The sequence below is a fragment of the Telopea speciosissima genome, chromosome 7 (assembly GCF_018873765.1).
Source record: "Telopea speciosissima isolate NSW1024214 ecotype Mountain lineage chromosome 7, Tspe_v1, whole genome shotgun sequence".
Lineage (NCBI taxonomy): Eukaryota > Viridiplantae > Streptophyta > Magnoliopsida > Proteales > Proteaceae > Telopea > Telopea speciosissima.
The window spans coordinates 20,015,674-20,040,111 of record NC_057922.1 but is presented as its reverse complement, the minus strand read 5'-3'; the positions used below and the strand labels follow the sequence as shown (position 1 = coordinate 20,040,111).

Below are 24,438 nucleotides of genomic sequence, written 5' to 3'. Positions count from 1 at the left end.
GAATACAGTCTTTTTCTTTTCCTCCTTTTGTTTTAACAACATACAAGCTTTAGTCAATACATCAAGACCACAAGGGCCCAGTTTTCTCTCAACTGTTACACAGATGAGTTTTTCCAGTTTCAAACTGGTTGGAATGTCCGGTTTACTGATCCGTCAACAATGACATAAGAGCACTCGAAAGCATGCACAAATTCCCAACTCGGGCAGCATCAAAGTTCTAACATATATATGTATTCATTCCTCTTTAAGATCTTTAAGTACACTCGAAAGCATGCACAAATTCCCAACTCGGGCAGCATCAAAGTTCTAACATATATATGTATTCATTCCTCTTTAAGATCTTTAAGTAATTTTTCGCCTCATTTCTTACATAGGCTCCATAGCCTAAGTACATCTGCATAGTGAACAAATGGAACATTCTGTCCATACCTTTGTGCTCATCTCTATCACTTCTAATCACCGAACATGCCAGATTTCAAAACAAATTCCGTATCAAAGAGTTAACTGATTCAGCTCTTTTGACAGATTTCTAACCAAACCCAGTGAAGGATTGCACCAGTTATTCAAAGCATCCACTATTTTACAATAGGTTGGCTTCTACAGGAGCCAACAAGGGAATTGGATAGGAGATATGTTGCTTGGTAGCACCCCTAATGGTGCAATGGTATTGAAAGCCTGAGATGAGAAGTTGTTGAAGCAATTGACATGCTCAAACGGTGTGGACTACCTGATGCGGTTTTTCATCAGCAGGATGTGATGGACCCTGCCAGCATTGTTTCCCTGGCTGATTTTATCAAAACACAGTCCATAGAGCTTGATATTTTGGTATCTTTCAGAATCCTTCTTGACCTATAGCACTTCGTATAGCAGTATATAGGCAGTCTTGACCTATAGCACTTTGTATTTGAGCATTTCTCACAAGATGGTTACGTTAAAACAAGAGACCCTATTCCTACATATTTATCTCACTATTTATAAGTTCAATGATTTTAGGTTATCTAAAAGAGTGGCAACTGCCAATGATGCAAGTTCCGGAGGCTTGGGTTAGGATGGTTTCAGGCCTAGATGCCTAGTCCAGCATGTGCAAGCCCACAAAAATATTAGGAAGGCAATTGGATGGGCTGGGTGGGTTTAGTCTGGCCTAGTAATTAATCCATCGAGCAATGCCCCCATGCCCCAGCCCACCCTGTCTAACCATCGGGCTGGCCTCTCATGTTTGAGACCAGCCCTATATTATGTGTTGCAGGTCAAGAGTAGAGAGTGGGTTATTCTCTTGATTGAGTGATTCAGTTTCTATATTGATCCAAATCACTTAAACAGCCGGACTAAATCAATCCCTTCCGCCTTCCGAGGTTCTGTGCCACGGTACTGTATTAGCCGACAGAAGGACAAAAATGCACTTGTTAAGAAGGAAGGGGGGAAAACAAAAGAAAAGACTGACCTATTACAGATGCAGCCAGAAGTAAGAGCAACCAATGATGTTATTCAGAATTCTAGAGTTGCATCTAGAAGCAAATTAATGCTGGAACCACAATCAAGGGCCGCGATCCATTCAAAATTAATAGAATCAATATGGAAAGAATTGACAGAAAATACAAGAAATCAAATAGCTCACGAAATAGTGGTCACATAAAGCTGAAATTTTGGTCAGAGCGTAGAGGATTAACAGATCTACTATCAATTGATGTGTAAATCTTGGAAATCAGAAATCTGATAATAGATGAAAATCATGAAACCCAACTTGCTTAATTTTAAAGCTCTAAGCAAGAACTAAATGCTGCAGAAACTTATAATCAGCACTGACAAACTGATTTATAATGATGTCAATGAAACAAATATGATCAGATTCTAAGATTAAACTCAGAATCAGAAAGCACTATTAAGTTTACCAGATCAATATGCTCAAAAAGAGAGATTAAGAAGAAAACAGTAGATAGAAGAACATACTCGGGAAGAATAAGAAGGGATGAGGATTAATAGCAGATGATAAGAACTAGAAGAAGAAGATCTCAGAATCAGCCAGCAGAAAAGCCTTCAAGACACTCATGTATTCTCAGAACAAAGCTTAAAAAACTGAAATTCTATTACTCAAATCAACCTGTTCAAAGGGGGGCGGGTGATTACATATATAACTTCTACAAATTTATAACTTTGACTCATGGATTCCATCACAATCTGAAACTGAATAAAATAATCTAACTTAAAAGAAAAGCCTTCAAGACACTCATGCATGCTCGGCACTAAGCTTAAAAAACTGCTTCAATGGGGGAGGGAGGCGGTTGATTACATAAATAACTTCTAAAAATTTATAACTTGACTCCTGGACTCCATCACAATCTGAAACCGAATAAAATAATCTAACTTAAAGAAGATCTCCTACTTACCTGCTGCCAGCCTTTATAGACTCCTAATCTAACTCAAAGATTTAATTACTGAAACTAAAACTTCTAATCAGAACTGATGGACAGCCACTAAAAACCAATTTATATTAACAATTATTTACAATATTAACACCCAAATTACCACCTAACGACTATTCTACCCTTTCTGGACTCAATGACCCGATTTAAGCCTGGATTTCTTCAGCCTAGGCTTCCAAACTGGATATTTTGTTTATCCAGCCAGGCTATTGAACCTACGTCAACCAAATATAATGAAGTAACAAAACAGACCAATGAGTTGGCCAAAGAATGTATGCAAGCAAACTACAATGGTGCCAAAAGAGTGAGTCAAGCACTTCTTCCCCTTCTTCAGCTATCTGATTCAGCAAGAATTGTTGACGTTTCATCATCTGTCGGGCAACTACAGTTATAAACTGAACATTGCAAAAAAATTTCTATGCAATCTGCCAGGTACTTGACCAATGTACCAAAAGCTCCAGAGCTGATGGAACGGGTTAAATCAAGCCCTTTAACATATTCCATACTAGGTTGGCCTAATCTAATGCCCATACACTAGATCGAGCCCCATTAGGCACATAACACAATCCTACGAGCTCATTTAATTTGGGTTATCGTATTGGTAATTGGTAAACTGTATTTAGTGACCCTCATTGTTTCCGCTCTTCCATTCCTTTAATTGGAAAACTTTGCTTTCTTTAGTCCATGTTCTTCTCAATATTCAATTTTTCTAGTCCAATTGACTTGACTAGAAAAGATAGAAAGAGAAGCTTTTCTAACATAACGAAATGGGAGAAAGAATTATCATTATTCCTCTGCCTTTAAACAACACTGAACAAAAAATGAATCTAATTAAAACTTTTGATGTACATCACGGTGCTCAAACTGGTTACAACAGTTTCCAAGACACACATGTCAACATTTTGTCAAAAGGGAGGATGGAAATTCATCTTACTGTGAGGCAAGATATATTTTTCCAAACAGATAAATGGATTGAGAACAGAAGGCAAGGATGGTAGGGACATGAAGATAGCAGCTAGATTGGCTGGTTAAATGTTCATGCCACAGAGCTGGGTTCAGAACCATTAGATGGTTTCAATTATCTGATCAGAAATAGAATCAGTTTGATCAAGTCAAAATCCAGAGGGTGATCATACTGGGCCTTGAACAGGCCAATACTGGTTCAAACAACAAGCTTTAGGCTAGAGTTCAGTGTGATTTTCACATTCAACTGTCTGATCCTGTTAGTGGATAGCTTTCACATATAACAATCTGGGTTAAGATTGGCCACGACAAATCTGATCCAAGTTATTGGAACGATGATCATTTTCATCGGCTAAAAATATTAACACTAACTCTCTTCCCTGCTGAAAAATTAACGAAGTTAATAATGCATATAGATGCATTTTTGTAGAAAAGCTGTTCTGTTGCACTTTGTCACTGATGCATGGCTGTGATGTAGATGGCTTCACTGAAGAGAGAGTGGACAAGAGTTGAACAAGTTTCTACAGGATTTCAAGGAGAGCCAAGGCTGGCCTGCTTAAATAATGTCCAAAGCAGTTTTGAACACAAGGATTCAGGCAAGGAATGGTCTGTTTAGTAACGTTCTTCTGGAGTATTTCTGTTTTTTTTTTTTTTTTTTTTTTTTTTTGGTTCCTTAGGAACAGTATTAGAACAGAAACATGTTTGGAACGGTGGTTCTCTATCAATCCCTCCATCAATTTTGAATATTCTTGTAATTCCTCCATCAATCCCTTTCGAACCCACCCTCTGTTCAATGAAAATTCAAGACCCACTACCCAGGAAATGCAACACAGCTCTGAAACACAACCATTAGAATGAGTTTATATGAAAAATCCAAGGCACTTTCAAAGCAATCGTTGCCCAACAAAATTTCCAAATTGGTATCAATTGAGGAAATTCAGAACTCAATTGGCTATTGGCAAGGAATGGTGCAAAGCTGTGGCAAAATGACCAAATTGATAGCGAACAGAAGTTAGAGGCTTGGGTTTCTCAAGAAGGGATTCTCACTGCAATTTATGGTAAGGTTACCTCTCAATTGTCTCTCTCATCTCCCCAACTATGAAGAAGGATATTAGAATTCAATGTTCAGTTAATCAGAACACCCTATTCGGTGATCTGGTTTGGTTTCTGTGTACAACACATGATGCAGATTCATCACCCAAATAAGCTTGTTTTATTAAAAATAAGTCTAGGGTTGGGTTATATACATGTTGGGCCTTAGATTCCATGGGTTTTCTATGTAATAAGCCACTTTTATGGGATCAGACCATTGCCATCTTCATCTAATCATAATTTTGGTTTGAATATTCTTCTGCTGCTCACAGTTCTGCTGCTAACCCGTGCAGACTTCACTTTCGTTCCCTAATGGAGAGGCGGTCTCAACAACCCAACAATGTGTTGGTCTCCCAACAACCATGGCTTCCCTGGTGGTATCAGAAGCTTGGCTCCTCAAGACATTGTTCACTCATCGTCTTTTTCTGACTGTGTCGAGCTTCTTGGTTGAAGTTGCAACCCCTCATTTTCTTAATACCACAATTGGAAATTCAACTACGATGCCGATCTGAAACCAAAGGTGAGATTCCAATAGGAATTTGATTGGATTTGGTTGATGGGTTTTGGTTATTGATCTTCGTTTCCTAATTGTGTCTTTGCTGTTGTTCTGGGTTGATCATTGGTGGGTTGGACCTATTCGGTGATCTAGTTTGGAGAGAAAAGAGGAGAAGTAGGAAAGAGAGAAGTGTTTCCATGTCATCAAATGCATTTCTAGCTTGCAGAAATACTCCATAAGAATAGAAATCCAAAAAACAAAATCTTAGAAATATTCATTTGGTATAGAAATGTTACCAAACGGAGCTGAAGTTCCCCAAATTCCACATAAATTGTGTCTGATCTGTTTATGTCAAAACTGAAACTTAATTGCAATACTGGGGACTATACTTTTGAAGAAGGAACCTTTAATCGAAATTGGTCATAGATAGTCTTCATGAGAGAGAAATAAAGTTGGAGTTATCTTGCCGTTGATCCACAGCTCTTTGCTCCCATGTATTGAGCATCTTTCTTCATCCAAGGGAATAAATAAAACCTAGAATTGGAAATCGAACAAAATAAGTTTGATTTGGACTTGTTGAAATTCAAACAGGTTTCTTAGCTATAGTAGTTTCAAGTTGCATCCTCTCTATGTAAACCCTACATGAGGGTCATTGGACTTATCTTTTATTCACTCAAATATACTCAAGTCTCAATTAGCTTCCATGGGTTTAGAAACTCAAAAGCAGAACATGAGTTTGACCATGCAACTATGCAAGTACTTTTTTTCCACATGTAAAGAAAAGTAGCTCAAAGGATGTACTGTATTATCAAAGGAGAAAGAAACACAGTATGAGGTTGAGCCTTTTATTTATTATTATTTTTTGCCCTTTCTTTTCTTTTATAAATAGAAACTTTATTAATGAAAATGTAGGGGGGGGGGGGGAAGAGGAGAGGGACAAGCAAAAGCAAACAACAATATAAGATACTAACCACAAAACACAGACTGCGCTTCTTGCATCTCCTTGGTGCAATATATCAGCAAAAGAATTGTCAGATCTCAGACCCTCTATAATGAAATACTCCACCAGGTAGAAATGTGTCAAGCTCTCCTAATTAGACTATGTAGCCTTGACGATTCACTAGAACTGGTATAGATCCAAGTTGTAGCCAAAGAGGTGAACCAAGCTAACCCAACAAAGGAGTCCTACCATTATTGAATTTGAAGCCTAGGGTCCTGAGTAGAATAGCAGCACGTCTTCATGATGGTTTTGAAAAGGTCCCCCAGCGATACCTGTCACAAAATTACGCTCCAGAAATTGTTAACTAGGAATAACAGAATAAGGATGCCTATAACACGGACAGAATACTAACCTTGGAACAGTAAACAACGGGGAAATGATGGGAGTTAGTTTCTACTAGTCTGTTACATAGACTTGTGTGACAGGTATCCTACTGATTTTTTTTTAGATATATTGAGAAAAATTCTAACCATCTCAAATTTTCCCCAGATTTAAATTATTCTATTTGATATAAAAAATTTCAATCTAGGAGGAAGAAAATTTTGGCATGGGCTATATAATCATGGAAATAGAAGACATTGTCAGGTGGGCCTTAAAAAATTAGGTGATTAACTCACTAAAACTCATTTTCAGAAGACAATTCTTAATCATGTTTCTTTGATAAAGAAAACAAATTCAGCAAAGTATTTTCTAAAAGTATCACAGGCTTTAAGGTTTTAAATGAAGGGGTGTATTGCGACATGGAAGCTAATGTGTAACATTTAGATCGTTGAGATCATGCGAGCCTAGCCACATGTACAATTGTGAATATTAGTTTTATGGTTCTCTTAGTACTACGATTTCCTGTTGCAATTAAGTATTGAATATTCTTAAAAATTATTAGTTAAATAAGACTTAAATTAGTGAGGGTTTTTTTCACCAGATGGCAAAATGATTTAGGATTAAATACTGCTACTATGGAAATGAATGACCTAAGAAGCATTTGAGAACTTTTTGGGCGGCCAATGGATCAGTGATTGTTTGTCAGTAGCATACTTATCAAATTCAGAATAGCAATCAATCCATTATTGTGGTCAGTTCCAACAACGAAGGATAGGTGTCCAAAACAAATAATTATTGTTACTAGGTGAGACAGGTTTTGTACATGAGCCTATGATAGGAATTTTCCTGCACTTTATCTTAAAGTACTTTTTGAGATTACCTAAATAAAATAATTTTGGCATGGGTGATCTCATAAAAGTGAGTGCAGGTCCTCTACGACAAGTAGTTAGTGAAAACCAGTGTCATACTAACCACAAGATAGGAAAGCATATAATGGTGTTTTTATAATTTTGTGGCCAAAAGTTGAAGTGGTAACAAAGTTCAATACCATGAAAAGAAAACTAGAGAAGGTTTTCCATTCAAATCACAGCATTGAGACACAGAACTGACGGAAGGTAAGCAGACACAATAGCAGACAGTATACCCAACAACTGTTTCTCTTCATATTTTCGGTAAGTTTCTTGTTTTAAAGCTCATGTGTGTGCATTTAGAACCCTATTCTGTTTCCACGCACTCTATAATTGTTTCTCCATATAAAACCAAGATATATACAAATCTATTCAGGATCACTTGTTTTATGAGTTTAACAGTAACATGACAGCAATTTCGACAGAACAAAAAATATATAGAACATTGCTTACAAGTAGTTAGACTAGAATCAATAGAACATTACATGAACTTACAGTTTAAGAACTATGACCTTACGACTTATAGAGATGCCAATTCAAAGGATAACAGACTTGAAAAGAATCTGGTGGGAGTTTTAATAGACACAAATTAAACTTTTTTTGGGTAAAAAGTTGATAGACACAAACGGAAACAGAATAATATGGAAGACGATAACGAAAATTGTCTACAATTAGAACTCAACATAATCAAAATTCAAACTCATTTACAGTTTATTAAACATAGTTGAAACGATTCGAAGCTCTGAAAATACCTCAAGACGAGAGAAAGGGGATGGCTAGATCACCGACAATCAAGGGGGTTTGAATTCCTGAAGAAGATTAACGGAAAAAAACGAGGCAAATGCTAAACTTCGCAGGGAATTTCAATAAAATTGAAAAAAAAAAAAAATTTGGACCATTTCTCGATTTGTGCGTGTCATCCTTGCGCAGGGGCCATGCTAATCTTCTCTGTATCGTTCCAATTTTATCGGATGTCTCCGAAGAGACAATAATACTTTGCAATTGTTATTTGATTAAGCCAAGCAATCTTTGTTGTTTTGCGATATGGGGCTATCTTACCTGAGATACCTAAACCACTTGGAAACTGTGCTTTATGGGCTGGACCAGGGTTCAATAATGGGCTTGTTAATGGTGATTTTACATAAGGTTCTCTGGGTTTGTGGATGGCTTGCTGATGCAATGGTGATTTTACATAAGTATCTCTAGGTTTCACAACATAGAGGGTATTCTTAGGTTGTGGACCTAATAGTTTCATAGAAGGGTAATGTGATCTTTTTAACCATTAGATACCTTGGGAATGATTTGACTTAGCCATGTAAACAATTTTCAAACTTTAATTTAATCATAAATTATTTACCAAAAAAAAAATTAATCATACATCATCTCATTTGTTGCATTTATATTTTATACTTTCAATTGTCTATTTCTTTTCAAAGAGTATTTCCTCTCTATAGTTCTATGGATTATTTAATATTTTGTTGGGAGAGGGATACGCACGCCACCCATGTATGATTTAGTTAGTGGCAACACCAATGGGGGGTGCAGACAGGGGGTCATTTCAAAGGAGGTAAGAAAGGGATGGGCATAGTGGGCACTAGCTTGTTGTATGTCGGTGTTGTGCTCAGTCTTTTTTTTAGTTTGATTTTGGAAAAAAGGCTCTCTAAATATATGGCATACTACGCCTTCTCACTTCTTTTTTTTTTTTTTTTTTTTTTGGGGAGGGGTGGGTGTGGAGAAAGATCCCTACTTGGTGGTGCTCCCTATACCCTCTCACAAGGCATTGTGAAATAATGACCCTGCCCCCTAAGTGGATACTAGACGCCCTTTCCATTGGTCCAAACGATGTTGTAGAGACCATGCAACCAATCATCGATCTCATACCCTTTTTTTTCTCTACCTTTCAATAAATGATGGGAAAAGGAAGACGTGGCTCCAACACCTATACACATAACCGCCTTGCTCCATTAGATTTCCGCCTTTTCATGGGGGCAAGGCGGTTAGGTAGTTACAATGACTAGGCGTTGGAGCCATGCATAGAGCATGACCGATTAGCGTGCTTAAACCCATAAATAATATTTGGGAGAAAGAACGCTACCATTGCTTCCGCGGGCTGACCCCTATGCCTGGACAAAGGATTGCACGTAATGACTGTCATGCTCTCATGAAAAAGCAAAAATCTCTAAGGACACGGTTGTTTCACATGATCTTGTGTCTTGGCCTAAGGCTGCGCACCACACGCGACCAGGTAACCGACTGCCTAATTAACATCTCATTATACCAGTCACGTCATGCCTGGAGTCCTCCCACTTCTGTTCTTTGAATTGATCAAATTTTTTTCAACTCACGTCATGCCAGGCGTTCTACTTAACTTCATTCCGGGCATTCCTTTCCTTCATAATATAAATAGTATGAACTCCTTAACTGAGCTACATCAGTGAATGTTTTAGTACACACAGTTCAACACAGCACATATCATCCAAAATGGCAGAAACCAACACAGATTCTGCAACAAAAAAGTAATAATTTCACCTCTCTTCTTTGGTTTTTTTTTTTTTTGTCCTTTTATTTCTTGTGAAATCCATACAAGGCTTCACCCAATTGATCTAAATTCTAATGCTCTGTTGCAGATTGGCAGTTGTTACTGGATCCAATAAGGGGATTGGATTAGAGATATGTCGGCAGTTAGCCACTATTGGCAGCATTATAGTGGTGTTGACAGCTAGAGATGAGAAGAAGGGTGTTGAAGCTGTGGAGAAGCTCAAAGGGTCTGGACTCTCTGATGTGGTTTTTCATCAGCTTGATGTGATGGACCCTGCTAGTATTGCTTCCCTGGCTGATTTCATCAAAACCCAGTTTGGAAAACTTGATATCTGGGTAAAATTTTGAACTTTAATCAATATAATTTGATCAATAGAACTCACAGTGGTGGAGGTTGAAACTCATTGCAGGTGAACAATGCAGGAATTTCTGGAATTATATTAAATGACGATGATTACAAGTTCTTGATGGCATTAGATGCTCCTGTAAGTCTCTACTTTACAATCAAAACACTTGGGTATTCATATCTTGATCTTCTGCTCTTCAAATTTCTTAAATTATCTTACAAATTAAGACTAAAAACTGTTTTTACCGATGCATTCAGACCGAAGTTTGGGTAGCGAAATGCAAGGAACTAGGAAGACAAACCCATGAAACAGCTGAAGAATGTTTGCAAGCAAACTACTACGGCACCAAAAGAGTGACTGAAGCACTTCTTCCCCTCCTTCAGCTATCTAATTCTCCAAGAATTGTTAATGTTTCATCATCTCTAGGGAAGCTACAGGTATAGCCTACAAACTCAACTTTGTTGAAAATTTTGAATGCATTCCTTAGAAATTCCTTAAAAGGAATGTTTTGTTGCAGCATGTCACCGACCCATGGGCCAAAGAAGTGCTAAACAATGAGGATGGTCTCACAGAAGAAAGAGTGGATGATGTGTTGAACAAGTCTCTTAAGGAATTCAATGAAAGCCATGGCTGGCCTGCTTACAAAATGTCCAAGGCAGCTATGAATGCCTACACAAGGATTCTAGCAAGGAAGTTCCCCAAATTTCGTGTAAATTGTGTTGGCCCTGGTTATTGCAAAACTGACTTTACCTACAAGACTGGAATCTATACTGTTGAAGAAGGTGCAGCTGGTCCTGTGAAGTTGGCTTTGTTGCCTGATGATGGCCCTTCTGGATTTTTCTTTTCTCAGAAGGAAGAATCCACCTTTTAATCACATTGCTACATGGCCATGGTTCGTCTTCCCCAGTGAGAGAGAAAAGAGCTGGAGTTACCTTGTTGTCGATGTACACCTCTTTGTTACTTCTACGTATTGAGCATATCTTTCTTCTAATAAGGAAAATAAAGTAACCTACAATTGGTAATAAAATAATATAATTTGAGTTTCATTTGTTATTGAAATTAGATTAAGTTGATTATAAAACAAAAAAAAACAAGAAATAAGATTAGGTTTCTTAGCTAGATTAGTTTCAAAAGTTGAGAATCTCCGTGTAGATCCTACATAATCGTCACTCAAATCATCTTTATTTTCTTGAAAAATGCTCTTATATCAATTAAGGTTGCAACAGGGTCAAGTTGGGTCGGACTTTTTAAAACCCCAGCTTAACCCTGAGTCCCCTTAACTAGGCCTAGGCTAAACCCAGCCTGGCCCTCACTTAGGGACAAAAAAATCCAACCCTAACTTGCCCTCAGGGCTAGACCGAGCTAACCCTGATTGGTCCTAACCCTAGGAAGGGGGAAGGAAGATGCAAGGACTAGGCCAGACAGGAGAGTAGAAGAAGAAGAAATTTAAAAAAGAAATAAAGTAGAAGAAGACGAAGATAAGGTCGGGCTGGGCCGGGCCAAGCTCAATTCAAGGTCTCAACCCTAGTCCGGCCAGGCCTTGATGTAGGGTTAGAAATTCTCAGCCCTAACCGGCCCTTAAGGTCAAGGTATCTCAGCCTAGACCTTGTTTGGGTTCAGGGTGGGCCAAAGTAGGCTCGAGTTTCAGGGCCAAACTTGCACCCATAACATCAATTATCTTCCCTTGATTTAGAAACTCAAAACATGAACGTGTCTGGTCTTCCATTTGACTACACTAAGGCTTTTTTTTTTCTAATGTATATAAAGAAATTAATTAAACTCAAAATTTATCCAATTATCACAGAAGAATATATGGTAACAATGCTAGTGGCAATGTTAGGTAAACCTATTTCTTCATTTCCTACGTCTCTTTTCTTTAGGTTTATGAATTCCAAACATTATTGATTTTAGTGTAGAAAAGAAGCACACAACATGCAAAGAAGGTGTAATATAACAATTGATAACAAAAAATATATATATATTAAATACACCAGAATAAATAGTCTCCCTTCTGGCAAGGATCCAAGCCATAGTCGAAGAGTCATAGTAGATAATGATGAAATGTTGTGAAAATAGGTGAACCAAGCTCAATCAAATAGCATGGAATTTGGTATGACCATTTTTCAGTTCATGAAGTATTTTTCCATGAGTCTTGGAAAGCTCCCACTATACCCACCGGACTTGGTTTACTAGAATAATATCTCTAAAAGAAATTTGTCGTTGGTCGTTGAAGGCAATTATGATGTGATATTGGGAGTTTAAAATGCATATATATATATATATATATATATATATATATATATATATATATATATATATATATATATATATATATATAATTTGGTATAAAAATACAATAGATTTAAGAACCTCCTTACCAACATGTGATAAAAGTTTGGTGGTATTTCCAAATGTTTTTTTCAGTTCAGAAACTTAAAGAACTTTCAATATCCGAGAAAATCATCTCCTATGTAACCATTGATAACACTTTTTCACTTTTTCCCCAAGAAAAATGTGTGGCTGGTTTTTTTTTTCTTTTTCTTTTTCTTTTTCACAATTTTTAACAGCAATGTAAGGACAAACCTCCCATCCAGAATTCCAGATGGTTCCTAACGACTTCCGAATCAACATCTCAATATCGCATTTGCGTCATGCATGGCGTCCACTTCCGTTCTTTAATCAAACTATTCATTCCATTCCTTCATAATATAAATACTGTTCACCGGATCGAGCACTTATTCATCAGCCACCAAAATGTCAGAAACCAACACAGATTCTGCAACAAAGAAGTAATAATTTCAGCTCTCTCATTTTTATTTTTATTTTTTTGAATCTTTCTTGTGAAACCCATATAAGGCTTCAACCAATTGATCTAAATTATACTGCTCTGTTGCAGATTGGTAGTTGTTACAGGATCCAATAAGGGGAGATATGTCGCCAGTTAGCCACGTACTATTGGCAGCTTTATAGTGGTGTTGACAGCTAGAGATGAGAAGAGGGGTGTTGAAGCTGTGGAGAAACTCAAAGGCTCTGGACTCTCTCATGTGGTTTTTCATCAGCTTGATGTGATGGACCCTGCTAGTATTGCTTCCTTGGCTGATTTCATCAAAACCCAGTTTGGGAAACTTGATATCTTGGTAACATTTGGAACTTTAATCAATAGAACTCACTTGCTGAAATCCTGCACCATAATTAAATTTCTCAGACTGATGTAGGTTGGTTGAGACTCATTGCAGGTGAACAATGCAGGAATTACTGGAATTAAATTAGATGATGATGATGCTAACAGGGCCTTGATGGCAGTAGATGGTCCTGTAAGTCTCTACTTCACAATCAGAACACTGGCACTTCAGATTTCTGAAGTTATTTCACAAACTGTGATCCTAAAACATACTCTTAGTTTTCTATCAAATTTAATCAATTAACTATGTATATGCTTGATGATTTTAGATTCTAAACCAAACTCATGATTTGTAAAAAATTGTTCATAGAATGATCATGGCATTTTAGAGTTCAACGTGATTAAGAGAGAGAGACTAATGAAATTTTCCACCTATGTCATGACTCATGAATTAAGGGTGTCAATTTGAGTCCAGAATCAGAACCGTCCCACAAAAACCAGGAACCAACCCGTCCCATTACTAAATGGGATGGTTTTGGGAGCTAGCTTATTTCCCAACGGTTTTAGAGCCGAAAGCCCAATAAGGAATCGATTAGAACCAAAACTACTAAGACCTATTTAACATGGCTAAATTATTTATTTAAGATTAGTTGACACTTAATAGTTATAACTTATATAAGAGTTATATTGTAATTACAAAAAAAAACTATGGATTATCATTTAGTTTGGGCTTAGTTGAGTGTGTATTCTTAAGATTTTTTATTTTTTATTTTTTATTTATTATTATTATTTTTTTTAAGTATTATTAAGAATCGATGTTTGATTATTTTATGTTTAGGAATATATTCAACTTTTTGTGTACTTAGGAATTGTATGCATATTTGATGGTTTGAGACTTCCAAGTGCTTAGAGCCATAACTGGACCGTCCCATTATTAAACGAACCAGATCCTAGTTTTAGGATCGTTTGGTAAACGAGATGGTTTTGGGTTAAACCTAAGGGTGTCAATTGGGACGGTTCCCGGTATTTGGGACGGGACGGTACCGGTACCGGTATTAAAAGTGTCAATCCCAATACCCATTTAGTTAACGGGACCAAACCTAGATCCCAATCCCGATTACTAGCGGGACGAGACGAGACGGTACCGGTTCTTAAACGATTCTAGGCATCGTAAAAAAGGAGAAGAAGTTTAATTGTTTCTAACAAGGCGGGTTTATTAGTGCTTGTGGAATTTTTCACTATCATGAAATCTAAGTTGTCTACTGCTTTTTATAAAGCAACTTAAATTATGAAATCATAGTTTTACTTCTTCAAACTCCCTAAGATCATATGTAATAAGCTTCTCATTTTTAAATCTCTACAAAATGAAAGAATCCCGTTGTGTTTTCTGTTTGATTTTTCCAAACAAAACTCTATTTATCACACATGGTAGTATGGTATGCAAGTCGAAGTGAAAAAGGAAGAACCTGGTAGATGTAGTTGGTCGAGGGAGGAGGGAGTAGCACTGTAATAGGTTACGTGAGGAGAGACTTCAAACTACGGCTGTTGACATGTTGTTCCTCTTCGTATTCAAAAGGCAATTAGTGAAACCTTAATGAGTCGTAATTCTTATACCCTTTCTTTTTTTCTTTTTTAAAAAAAAAAGATCTTATATACTCTTTCTTTTTAAACAGTATTAGGAGTTTCGGTACCATCCGGTCACCTAATTGGTATTTCGATCTGGTACCGTTAGAAATCCCGTCCCGAACCTTCCCATCCCATTTATCATTCGGTATCAAAATCAGTTACCAGTACATGGGACGGTCTGGTACAGGGTTTTAGCGGGACGGTATTGGGACGGTTCCCGGTTCCAATCCCAAATTAACACCCTTAGTTAAACCCCTTATGAGCGGAACCGATAAGGATCTTTCCGTCTGACACCCTTAGTCATGATAGTGTCTTTAACTATCAGAAGACTAAACAAATGAAAATGAACTGTTTTTCCTGATGCAGGTGGAAGTTTGGGTAGCCAAATATACTGAACTAGCAAGACAGACCCATGAAACGGCTGAAGAATGTGTGCAAACAAACTACTACGGCACCAAAAGAGTGACTGAAGCAGTTCTTCCCCTCCTTCAGTTATCTGATTCGCCAAGAATTGTTAATGTTTCATCATCTCTAGGGCAGCTACAGGTATAGAGCACAAACTCAACTTAAATTTGTTGAGAAATTTGATTGCATTTCTTAAAAGAATGTTCTACTGTTTCAGAATGTCAGCGACACAAGGGCCAAAAAAGTGCTAAGCGATGATGGCAGAAGAAAGAGTGGATGATGTGTTAGAACAAGTTTCTAAAGGATTTCAGGGAAGCTATAGGCTGGCCTGCCTACACAATGTCCAAAGCAGCCATAAATGCTTACACAAGCTAGGATTCTGGCAAGGAAGTTCCCTAAATTTCACATAAATTGTGTCTGCCCTGGTTATGTTAAAACTGATATTAACTACAACACTGGGATCTTTACTGTTGAAGAAGGAGCAGCAGGTCCTGTGAAGTTGGCTTTGTTGCCTGATGATGGCCCTTCTGGCCTTTTCTTTTCGCAAAAGGAAGTATCAACATTTTAATCATACATGATCATATATTGTTCCTCTTCCTGCTAGAGAGAAGAGAGCTGGAGTTACCTAGATGTCTATGTATTGAGCATCTTTCTTCTAATAAGGAAATAAAGTAAGCCACAATTGGTAATAGAATTATATAATTTTGAGTTCCATTGTTATTGAAATTAGATTATGTTGAGTATGAAAAAACAAGAAATAAGATTAGGTTTCCTAGCTAGATTAGTTTCAGAAGTTGAGAATCTCCGATCCATGTAGACTCTATATAATCATCATTCAAAGCATCTTTTTTTCCCTTGAATATGTTCTAATTTTAGTTACCCCCATGGTTTTAGTGCACAGTATCGGAACGGGTATCAGCAACCCGTAAAACCGATACGATATCGGTATGGTATCTGCCTAGATTGGTTGTATTGGACAAAATTACCCCTGAATTTTCTTTAAAATGAGTTTTCTAACCAGTTTACCTCTTATCTGTACCGTGTTACCGATATAATATCGATAGAATCGATATCGATCACTAGCAAAACTGGTGCGTATCACCCAATACGGACAATACGATACCAATACTTAAAACCATGGTTACCATCCTTGATTTAGAAACACATCACATGAATTTGCTCAGTCTTCGATTTGACTAAACAGTGGCTTTTTTCTTTCTAACGTATATAAAGAAATGAGAAATACCTCCCCTGAGATATCACGTAATTACAAAAATACTCATCAATTTTGGAAAATTATGCATGCCCTCTAATTTTGTAAAAAATTAATAAATGCATTCATTCCGTTAAATTGGGACTAACACCGTTAGAATTAAAAAGTAAATTGATCAAATTGCCCTTGTGAGTTGGATTTAAAATAAGAGAAAAAACCAACTCATCTTCCCCATATCGGTTTTTTGGGGAAAATTACACTTGTCACCCCCGAGGTTTGTATTAAATATAGAGCAACCCCTGTGTTTCTAAATTATACAACCACACCCCGAGTTTTGGTTAGTTGTTATAGTCAGCCACTCCGTTATATCATTCCCGTTAAGTGTTAAGGTGTTGATAATTCATGACATAAAATGGCTAATAAACCCCTATTAGGGGTGTGAGCTTATCACCCCCTTCCTATCCTCTCATTACTCCATCTCCGTCGCTAACATTCTGCAGTTTTGATTCTCCATCTCCATTAGTTTCTCGCCCATTCCCTCTTTCTTTCTCTCGTTCACACCCTTTGCTATTGAAGCATAGTGTCTCTTGCAAATTTTTTATTCAACATTCTGCAAAAGCAGAGATGTATAAATGAATACCTGCAACTCCATCGTTGACCCGCAACTCCTCGCGAGCAGGAGGAGTCCCTCACCACTTCTCTCCCCTTCCCATCCTCTCATTACTCCCTCTCCATGGCTCACATTCTGTAGTTTTGATTCTTCACCTCCATCAATGTCTCGCCCATTCCCTGTTTCTTTCTCTCGGTCACACCCTTTGCTATAAAAGCATAGTGTCTGTTGTTGAGACTTAGGAGAAAAGCATAGTGTCCGTTGCAATATTTTTTTTCAAATTCATTCTCCTCTTTGATGAATCTGACCAAAATCCTTACCCTTCAAATGACTGATATCCTTGGGCGAAGTCTTCGGGGTTTTCATATGGGAAATCTCACTGGAATTAGCCGGAAGACAAGCGATTGTTTACTCATCAAATGCTCACGAAAGGTAAAAGCGTCATGGAGTTGGAGAAGAACTAAATCTCTTTCGGTAATTGAATCTGCTCTTACGACTTCATTCCCTTACCACCTTTGTCGTCAAAAACTTTACCCCATGAATCATGATAAGACGAGTTTCTCGAGTAAGATTTTGGTTAGTAGAAGGGAAGAGGTGAGGTCTGGTGGGGGTGTTCTCATGTAGTGGAAGGAAAATGGAAGAAATAGAAAGAGAGAAGGAGAGGGTTCGGTGGTGATGATTGTTGGGAGTTAAAGTGGAAAAGCAAAATCAGAGAGACAGTGAGTGAGGTTCTTGTTAGTGGAAGGAAAGAGAAGAAGAATATAAGAAGGGGATGGATTAAAGGGTTCAATTAGTGGAAGGAAAGAGATGAAGTGGGTCGGCCCAGGAGGCAAAAGGAAAATAAGAGGTTTCGGTTTGGACTGTGAAAAGAGAATGGGATTGGATGATTTCAGTTATGAAATGGAGATGGTGAATGACCAATTAAGTTTCGAGAGGATGGATGGAGAAGTGAGATTGGAAGAAGATTTGGTGGGATTTCAATTAGGTTCGGTAATTGAATTTCATGGTCGTAGTTTGACACGAAGATCGGGGCATCTAGACGGGTGTAAGCGAGAGGGAATAGAAAATTGGGTTTGCAGATTTTTTAGGGCTAATAGCGAATGAATGAGAGCGGGAAAAAAAATCCGAGAGAGAATAGAGAGAGAAGAGATGAGGGAGAGATGACATATGCAGTGGAGTTGTAGGTCAGCCATGGAGGCACCTTCAAATTTGGGGAAGAAGACAACAGTAAAAAGGGTTTTTCTATTTTAGAAGAGGGCAGAATTGGTATTTAAAATGTATTATTTAACACCGTCCACTAAGGGGGTGTGGTTGTATAATTTAGAAACACATGGGGTTGTTCTGTATTTAATACAAACCTCAGGGGATGACAGTATAATTTACCCTAATTAAAATCTGAAAGCAGGGATGAAAGAACAAAGCGAAATAAGAATCGAGCGGAATTTCCACCCAACCGGCTCCTTTTAACCCTTTTTCATGCAAGCAAGGTAGTGTGATAGTGTCGGAGTCCTCTGCGCTTATTTATCTCTCATCTGAGAGCTCTTGGCTTGTGGAGAACTAAAAGAAGAGATAATTAATTAATAAGGATCTGACCGCCTCGCTCTTCTTGGCTATGGTGTTTGTTACACGATACCTCCGACACCCTGTCCCTATGGAGTTCTGTAATCGATGCACCAAATCAGGAGTTGATCCGAATCAAGAATCCCTATATTTCATGATCATAGACCAATCATTAATTCTTGGTTCCTGTCATTGCTCACATCATACTATATCCCTTTCGTATTGCAGAATAGGTAGAAAACCAAAAATGCATATCAAATAAAGGGTGTAGGAGTGTATCGGCTTAGAATTAGGGGTTTTCACTTACAGAGAGGTTTCAATTGAAGAGTTGCAGGTTGATCTGAAAGGCGTTGGCGCTAAATCGTCAATCCGTCTGCTCCAAGTTGCAGTCAAAGAGGGTGGAAGAGTGTACCAACTAACGACGAGATAGAGGATTACTGGCTTCTCCAAACTAGCCTACCACTAAGTCATGATTTGGGGAAGATGAGTTGTAGACTTGCAGATATGATTTCCTTTTTTTTTTCAAATCCTAAACGATTTGGGAAAGATGGTGTTGGGTTTTATCTCTTTTTTAAATTCATCTCACAAGGATAATTTGGTCAATTTATCTTTTAATTCTAATCTCAATTTAATAAAATGTGTGCATTTGTTAACTTTTTACAAAAGTAAAGGGCATGTGTAATTTTTCAAAATTGACAAGTGTTTTTATAATTACGTACCTCGATCATTGGAGGTTTGATGGAGGTACATGAAAATTATATATGATGACAAAGCTATGGGCAATGTTAGGTAACCGTTTTCTTTTTCTTTTTCTACTTGTCTTTTTTATCATTTATGAATTACAACATTAGTGATTAAAGTATTGAAAGGAAGCACAATGTGAAAAGAAAATAAAAATCCTCTGTCGAAACTCGAAGGTGTGCGGTACATTAATACATATCCTACAGCACAGCAAAAGCCATGCGTTAAACTGACCATGTTTTAACGATTGGATTCTTAAGTGTGCACTCGAGTCTCGAGTGGATGAAAATCCCCCTATCATCACCTCTATTCATTGAAGTCGCCCTGCTTTATGTGGTGTGGGCTCACCTCAATGACACGAGGAAACCAACCCCAATGTCAACATCTCATTATCTCACTGGCATCATGCCTGGCGTGCCACTTCCGCTCTTAATCAGGTTTCTTTCCATTCCTTCATAATATAAATAGCATGAACTCCTTACCCGGGGTACATCAGTGAATGTGTTAACACACACAGTACATCTAGAGCACTTATTCATCATCCACCAAAATGGCAGAAATCAACACAGATTCTGCAACAAAGAAGTAATGATTTCAGCTCTTCTTCTTGTTTTTTTTTTTAATTCTTTCTTGTGAAACCCATATAAGGCTTCAACCAATTGATCTAAATTCTACTGCTCTGTTACAGATTGGTAGTTGTTACAGGATCCAATAAGGGGATTGGATTGGAGATATGTCGCCAGTTAGCCACTATTGGCTTTATAGTGGTGTTAACAGCTAGAGATGAGAAGAGGGGTGTTGAAGCTGTGGAGAAACTCAAAGGGTCTGGACTCTCTCATGTGGTTTTTCATCAGCTTGATGTGATGGACCCTGCTAGTATTGCTTCCCTGGCTGATTTCATCAAAACCCAGTTTGGAAAACTTGATATCTTGGTAAAATTTGGGACTTTAATCAATTTTGTTTGATCAATAGAACTCACATGTTGAAATCCTGCATCTTGATTAAATTTCTCAGACTGATGTAGGTTGAAACTCATTGCAGGTGAACAATGATGGAATTACTGGATTTGTATTAAATGATGAAGCTAAAAGGGTCGTGAAGGCAGTAGAAGGTCATGTAAGTCTCTACTTACAATCAAAACAGTTTGGCATTTATTTCTTGACCTTCTGCGCTTCAGATTTCTGAAGTTATTTAACAGAGTTCCTAGAATGAGATTTCCATCTGTGACATGTTTGTGTCTTTACCTAACTGAGGACTAAACTTCACTTGCCCAAAAATAAATCAAAATGAACTGTTTTTACTGATGCAGGTCGAAGTTTGTCTAGCCAAACAAAGTGAACTAGCAATACAGACCCATGAAACCACTAATGAATGTGTGCAAACAAACTACTACGGCACCAAAAGAGTGACTGAAGCACTTCTTTCCCTCCTTCAGCTATCTGATTCGCCAAGAATTGTTAATGTTTCATCATCTCTAGGGCAGCTACAGGTATAGATTGAGTACAAACTCAACTTTGTTGAGAAATTTGAATGCATTCCTTAGAAATTGCTTAAAAAAGGAATGTTTTGTTGCAGCTTGTCACTGACCCATGGGCCAAAGAAGTGCTAAGCAATGAGGATGGCCTCACAGAAGAAAGAGTGGATGATGTGTTGAACAAGTTTCTAAAGGATTTCTCCCAGGATAGCAAAGGCTGGCCTGCCTACACAATATCCAAAGCAGCCATAAATGCCTACACAAGGTTTCTGGCAAGGAAGTTCCCCAAATTTCGCATAAATTGTGTCTGCCCTGGTTATGTTAAAACTGACATTAACTACAACACTGGGATCTTTACTGTTGAAGAAGGTGCAGCAGGCCCTGTGAAGCTAGCTTTGTTGCCTGATGATGGCCCTTCTGGATTTTTCTTTTTTAGAAAGGAAGTATCGACCGTTTAATCATACATGACCATAGTTCATCATCCTGTTAGAGAAAAAAGAGCTAGAATTACCTTCTTGTTGATGTACATCTCTTTGTTCCTTCTATGAATTGAGCATTCCGATCACACTCGATTCATATTCGATTCGGTTACGTCTCTACTCATAATTAGCCCATTTGTCTAGTTTGATGACTTATCATAACTATATATGACCTACTTAGATTTTTTTTTCCAGTGATTTTCAAGGATTTCCTATTGAAGTTTTTTTTTTAGGCATTTCAAACTTATTTTAATGTAGCTTGAAAATAAAACATGAGCTAATTAAGCTCAAAGATAGCATTTTTAGCTCAAATATTGGACCACATAAAAAAAAAGCTGTACCCAGTACACAAGGCTCTCCCGTTTAGCACGGTCAGGGGAAGATCATGCTTGGCGCGTTGATCAAGTGCTCACTTACTACAATCTATCATAAATAAAGTCCCCATAATTGATTCTGAATCGATCAGTCCTAATTGGTTGATCGGTTGACGTTATTCTATTCCAAATACTAATCACTCTATTGGCCGGCTAAGACTAGAACTAACAAATCTGTCTAGTTAATTGGTTTTGGTCCATTTAGTAAAAAGTAATTCACCAAGGGAGTATATGAATTATCTCTTATGTAGCAACTTCCACCAATTGAAGGAGAGTGTATCAACTTTGTTTGATTTAAAAAGGACACTTATACCCCTTGTTTTGAGGAGGAGAGAGATAGACACATGGGAATGTTGGCGTAAGCCACACTCCTTGACAGAAAACTACTTCTCATAGAAATAAATTAAAGTATGAAGATTGTCAATTACAACTCCACTAATTTTTCCAACTCTAGTCCAAGATGCTAAGTCATGCACCCTAGATGTATGGTCTCTATCCTGTTTTAAAACACAGACCTTAGATAACAACTTAATTATATACTTTATGAATAATAATAATGTGAAAATCTATCACGGCCAGTTAAACGTACTATGCTCCATCCACTTTACAAGTTCTTGACAATCAATTCAAATGTCTATGGTTGTGGCTCCCAATGATTTTGCTTTTTGCAATAATTGGAGCATTGCTTGATTCTGAATATTGAGCGCTTCTTGCATGACTAAAATCCAAATAAGAAGTAACAATTTTTTTATCAAAAATAATGGTGGACACCCAACATGCCTCATTGGAGTCCTTCATAAAACTCCCATCACAAATAATGACACAAGAACCAGGTTGAGAAAGCTCATGATATGACTCTCTAAGTAGGATAAAGAAAGGGTTGGAGGTGGTGGTTCAACAAGGTTAAAGGAAAAACGAGAGAAGATTGAGATCGGTTTCCCATCTATTTATATTATTTATAAACAAAAACAAACCAATGGGAATTGTCTCCAAAAGACATGTCTAAATGCATCTTTCTCACAAGATATGTCTATTGACCATTCAAACATGTCTTCGAATAATTATACATATTCAAGTTCTATTAAGAAAAAATATAATCATCTAACAAACAATTTACAAAATAGAACATTATTTTGGACCATTAATTTAAAAATATTTAAAATTCCAGCATTACTGTATAATCCTATTATTGATGCCATTACAATAATGGGCACATGGACTATTTGGGGAACCAAACATCGACAATAAACAGATTCCATGACGTATGTGCCAAGACACATGGGGATAAAATGATTGCTCCAACCCATAAAATGCAAAATGACACCTTTGTTGATGCTTTCATATACGTTCCCATTGGCCCTTATATGCGCGCAAGGATCACACTTGCCCATAGATTAAACACTTTTATAACCTACCCAAGTGAGAATTAGCATTTACCCAAAACAGACAGAAAAAAAAAAAAAGTGGAGCTTTTCCCTTGAATTTTAACTGTGGTCAATGTTGTAGCATTCTACCTTTAATCGTCTGGTTACGATATGATATTAAGATCCAACGTCTCATATTGCAGCAAATTCATTGACTCAAAAACATCGCCCAAAATGGATGATGAGTAGCAATCTGAGGTGGATTAAGCTCAACCGTATGATGTTGAACCTACCGTTGGTCTGACCAATGGTCAAAACTTCTACTTTCATTCAAAAAACCTCGGGAAATACGATGCTCTCTCTTATACTTTGAACCACCCAAGAAGTAGGGCACCACCACCACCTGAAACCCGACAGCCCTCTTTAGCTTCCGCCCCAAAATGCAAAAGAGAGAATGGAGAGCACTTAACGCTTCAACTTCTCCCGCTATTCTCTCCTTTAACTTCTTATTCACTCCGATTCTCAAAATGAAGATATCAATAGAATTCCGAATATCATCCACATTAGTCACAATAGATTGTTCTTGAGTCTTGATCTTGATTGCTTGCAATTTACCTCTAAATACTGTGTTCAGGCGACCCTCTCTTTATTTTTCTATCAGGTAATCTTCTATAGATTAATCTTGAAACCCCTTTTTTCTGATTTTTGTCGTGGTAAATCATAGATTAATACAATTATTGTGTTAATTTGTGCTTTGGTTTCTGATTTACTCAAGTTCATTGTAGAACTATAATCTCATGCTTTCTTGTTGCCTCTATAATTTGTCATTGCGTTCTATTTTATTGGGTTCTTGAAGGAAAAATCGTAGATAGATCCAGTTATAGGTTTCAGATTAATAATTTCTACACCTTGCCAAATATTATTAGCTTTTCTTATTCTTTTAGATCCTTCTTTTATGCAATTGTATCGGCATTTATTTATAGTTATTAATCGCAGGAAACAGAATAATTTGTACAAATAACAATACATAAATTGCTGCAGGGTTCTTTCCCCCCCCCCCCCCCCCCCACCCCCCACCCCAAATGAGGATTGACAGTCATAGGCAATCTTATTGGAATTGTGTTTCGAGAGCAATAAAAATCATAAAAACATTGTCGATTTGATTAGAAAGTTTTCCAATATATGGCCCTCGTGATGCCAATATTGCTATAATCCTTTATAAATTAAGGAAGGTTTAAGTATATCTGGGGGGTGGTGCTTCTGGATTCAGCAGTTCAAGATCTTTCTAAAAGGATAAAAAGTTGTGGGCACTTTTTCTAGGTTGTTTTAAAGAGGGTCAGCTTCTTTAAACATTTGCATCTGTTTTTGTTTTGGGTATAGCAATCA

The 24,438-nt window shown here is 37.4% G+C and overlaps 2 protein-coding genes, 1 non-coding gene and 1 pseudogene across 4 annotated transcripts; 3 read left to right on the top strand and 1 right to left on the bottom strand.

The window, feature by feature from the left end:
• Positions 1-8,084: 8,084 nt before the first annotated feature.
• Positions 8,085-8,187, bottom strand: LOC122670174. Its single transcript, XR_006334151.1, has one exon. It is a non-coding gene; the product is annotated as a U6 spliceosomal RNA (small nuclear RNA).
• Positions 8,188-9,590: 1,403 nt separating this feature from the next.
• Positions 9,591-11,133, top strand: LOC122669135 (salutaridine reductase-like). Of its 2 annotated transcripts, none has more exons than XM_043865815.1 (5): positions 9,591-9,716; positions 9,828-10,074; positions 10,149-10,223; positions 10,343-10,522; positions 10,588-11,133. In XM_043865815.1, exons 1-5 carry the CDS (start codon positions 9,682-9,684, stop codon positions 10,954-10,956), a joined length of 906 nt encoding a protein of 301 aa, XP_043721750.1. In that variant the 5' UTR covers positions 9,591-9,681; the 3' UTR covers positions 10,957-11,133. The 2 variants fall into 2 exon arrangements, with proteins under 2 accessions (XP_043721750.1, XP_043721751.1); XM_043865816.1 differs by having other exon boundaries at positions 9,667-9,716; positions 10,603-11,093.
• A 1,666-nt stretch (positions 11,134-12,799) lies between these two features.
• Positions 12,800-21,321, top strand: LOC122668335 ((+)-neomenthol dehydrogenase-like). Its single transcript, XM_043864919.1, has 5 exons — positions 12,800-12,874; positions 20,050-20,293; positions 20,403-20,472; positions 20,615-20,850; positions 20,937-21,321. The coding sequence occupies exons 1-5, from the start codon at positions 12,840-12,842 to the stop codon at positions 21,291-21,293; spliced, it is 942 nt and encodes a 313-aa protein (XP_043720854.1). The 5' UTR covers positions 12,800-12,839; the 3' UTR covers positions 21,294-21,321.
• On the top strand, positions 13,043-15,931 carry LOC122669136 (annotated as a pseudogene).
• Positions 21,322-24,438: the final 3,117 nt, after the last annotated feature.

Coding starts and splice junctions, on each gene's coding strand:
- LOC122668335 (XM_043864919.1), top strand. CDS start 12,840: ATGTCAGAAACCAACACAGATTCTGCAACAAAGAA. Junction 12,875..20,049: donor ACAGATTCTGCAACAAAGAA/GTAATAATTTCA, acceptor GCTCTGTTACAG/ATTGGTAGTTGTTACAGGAT. Junction 20,473..20,614: donor GGTCGTGAAGGCAGTAGAAG/GTCATGTAAGTC, acceptor TACCTAACTGAG/GACTAAACTTCACTTGCCCA.
- LOC122669135 (XM_043865815.1), top strand. CDS start 9,682: ATGGCAGAAACCAACACAGATTCTGCAACAAAAAA. Junction 9,717..9,827: donor ACAGATTCTGCAACAAAAAA/GTAATAATTTCA, acceptor GCTCTGTTGCAG/ATTGGCAGTTGTTACTGGAT. Junction 10,075..10,148: donor TTGGAAAACTTGATATCTGG/GTAAAATTTTGA, acceptor AACTCATTGCAG/GTGAACAATGCAGGAATTTC.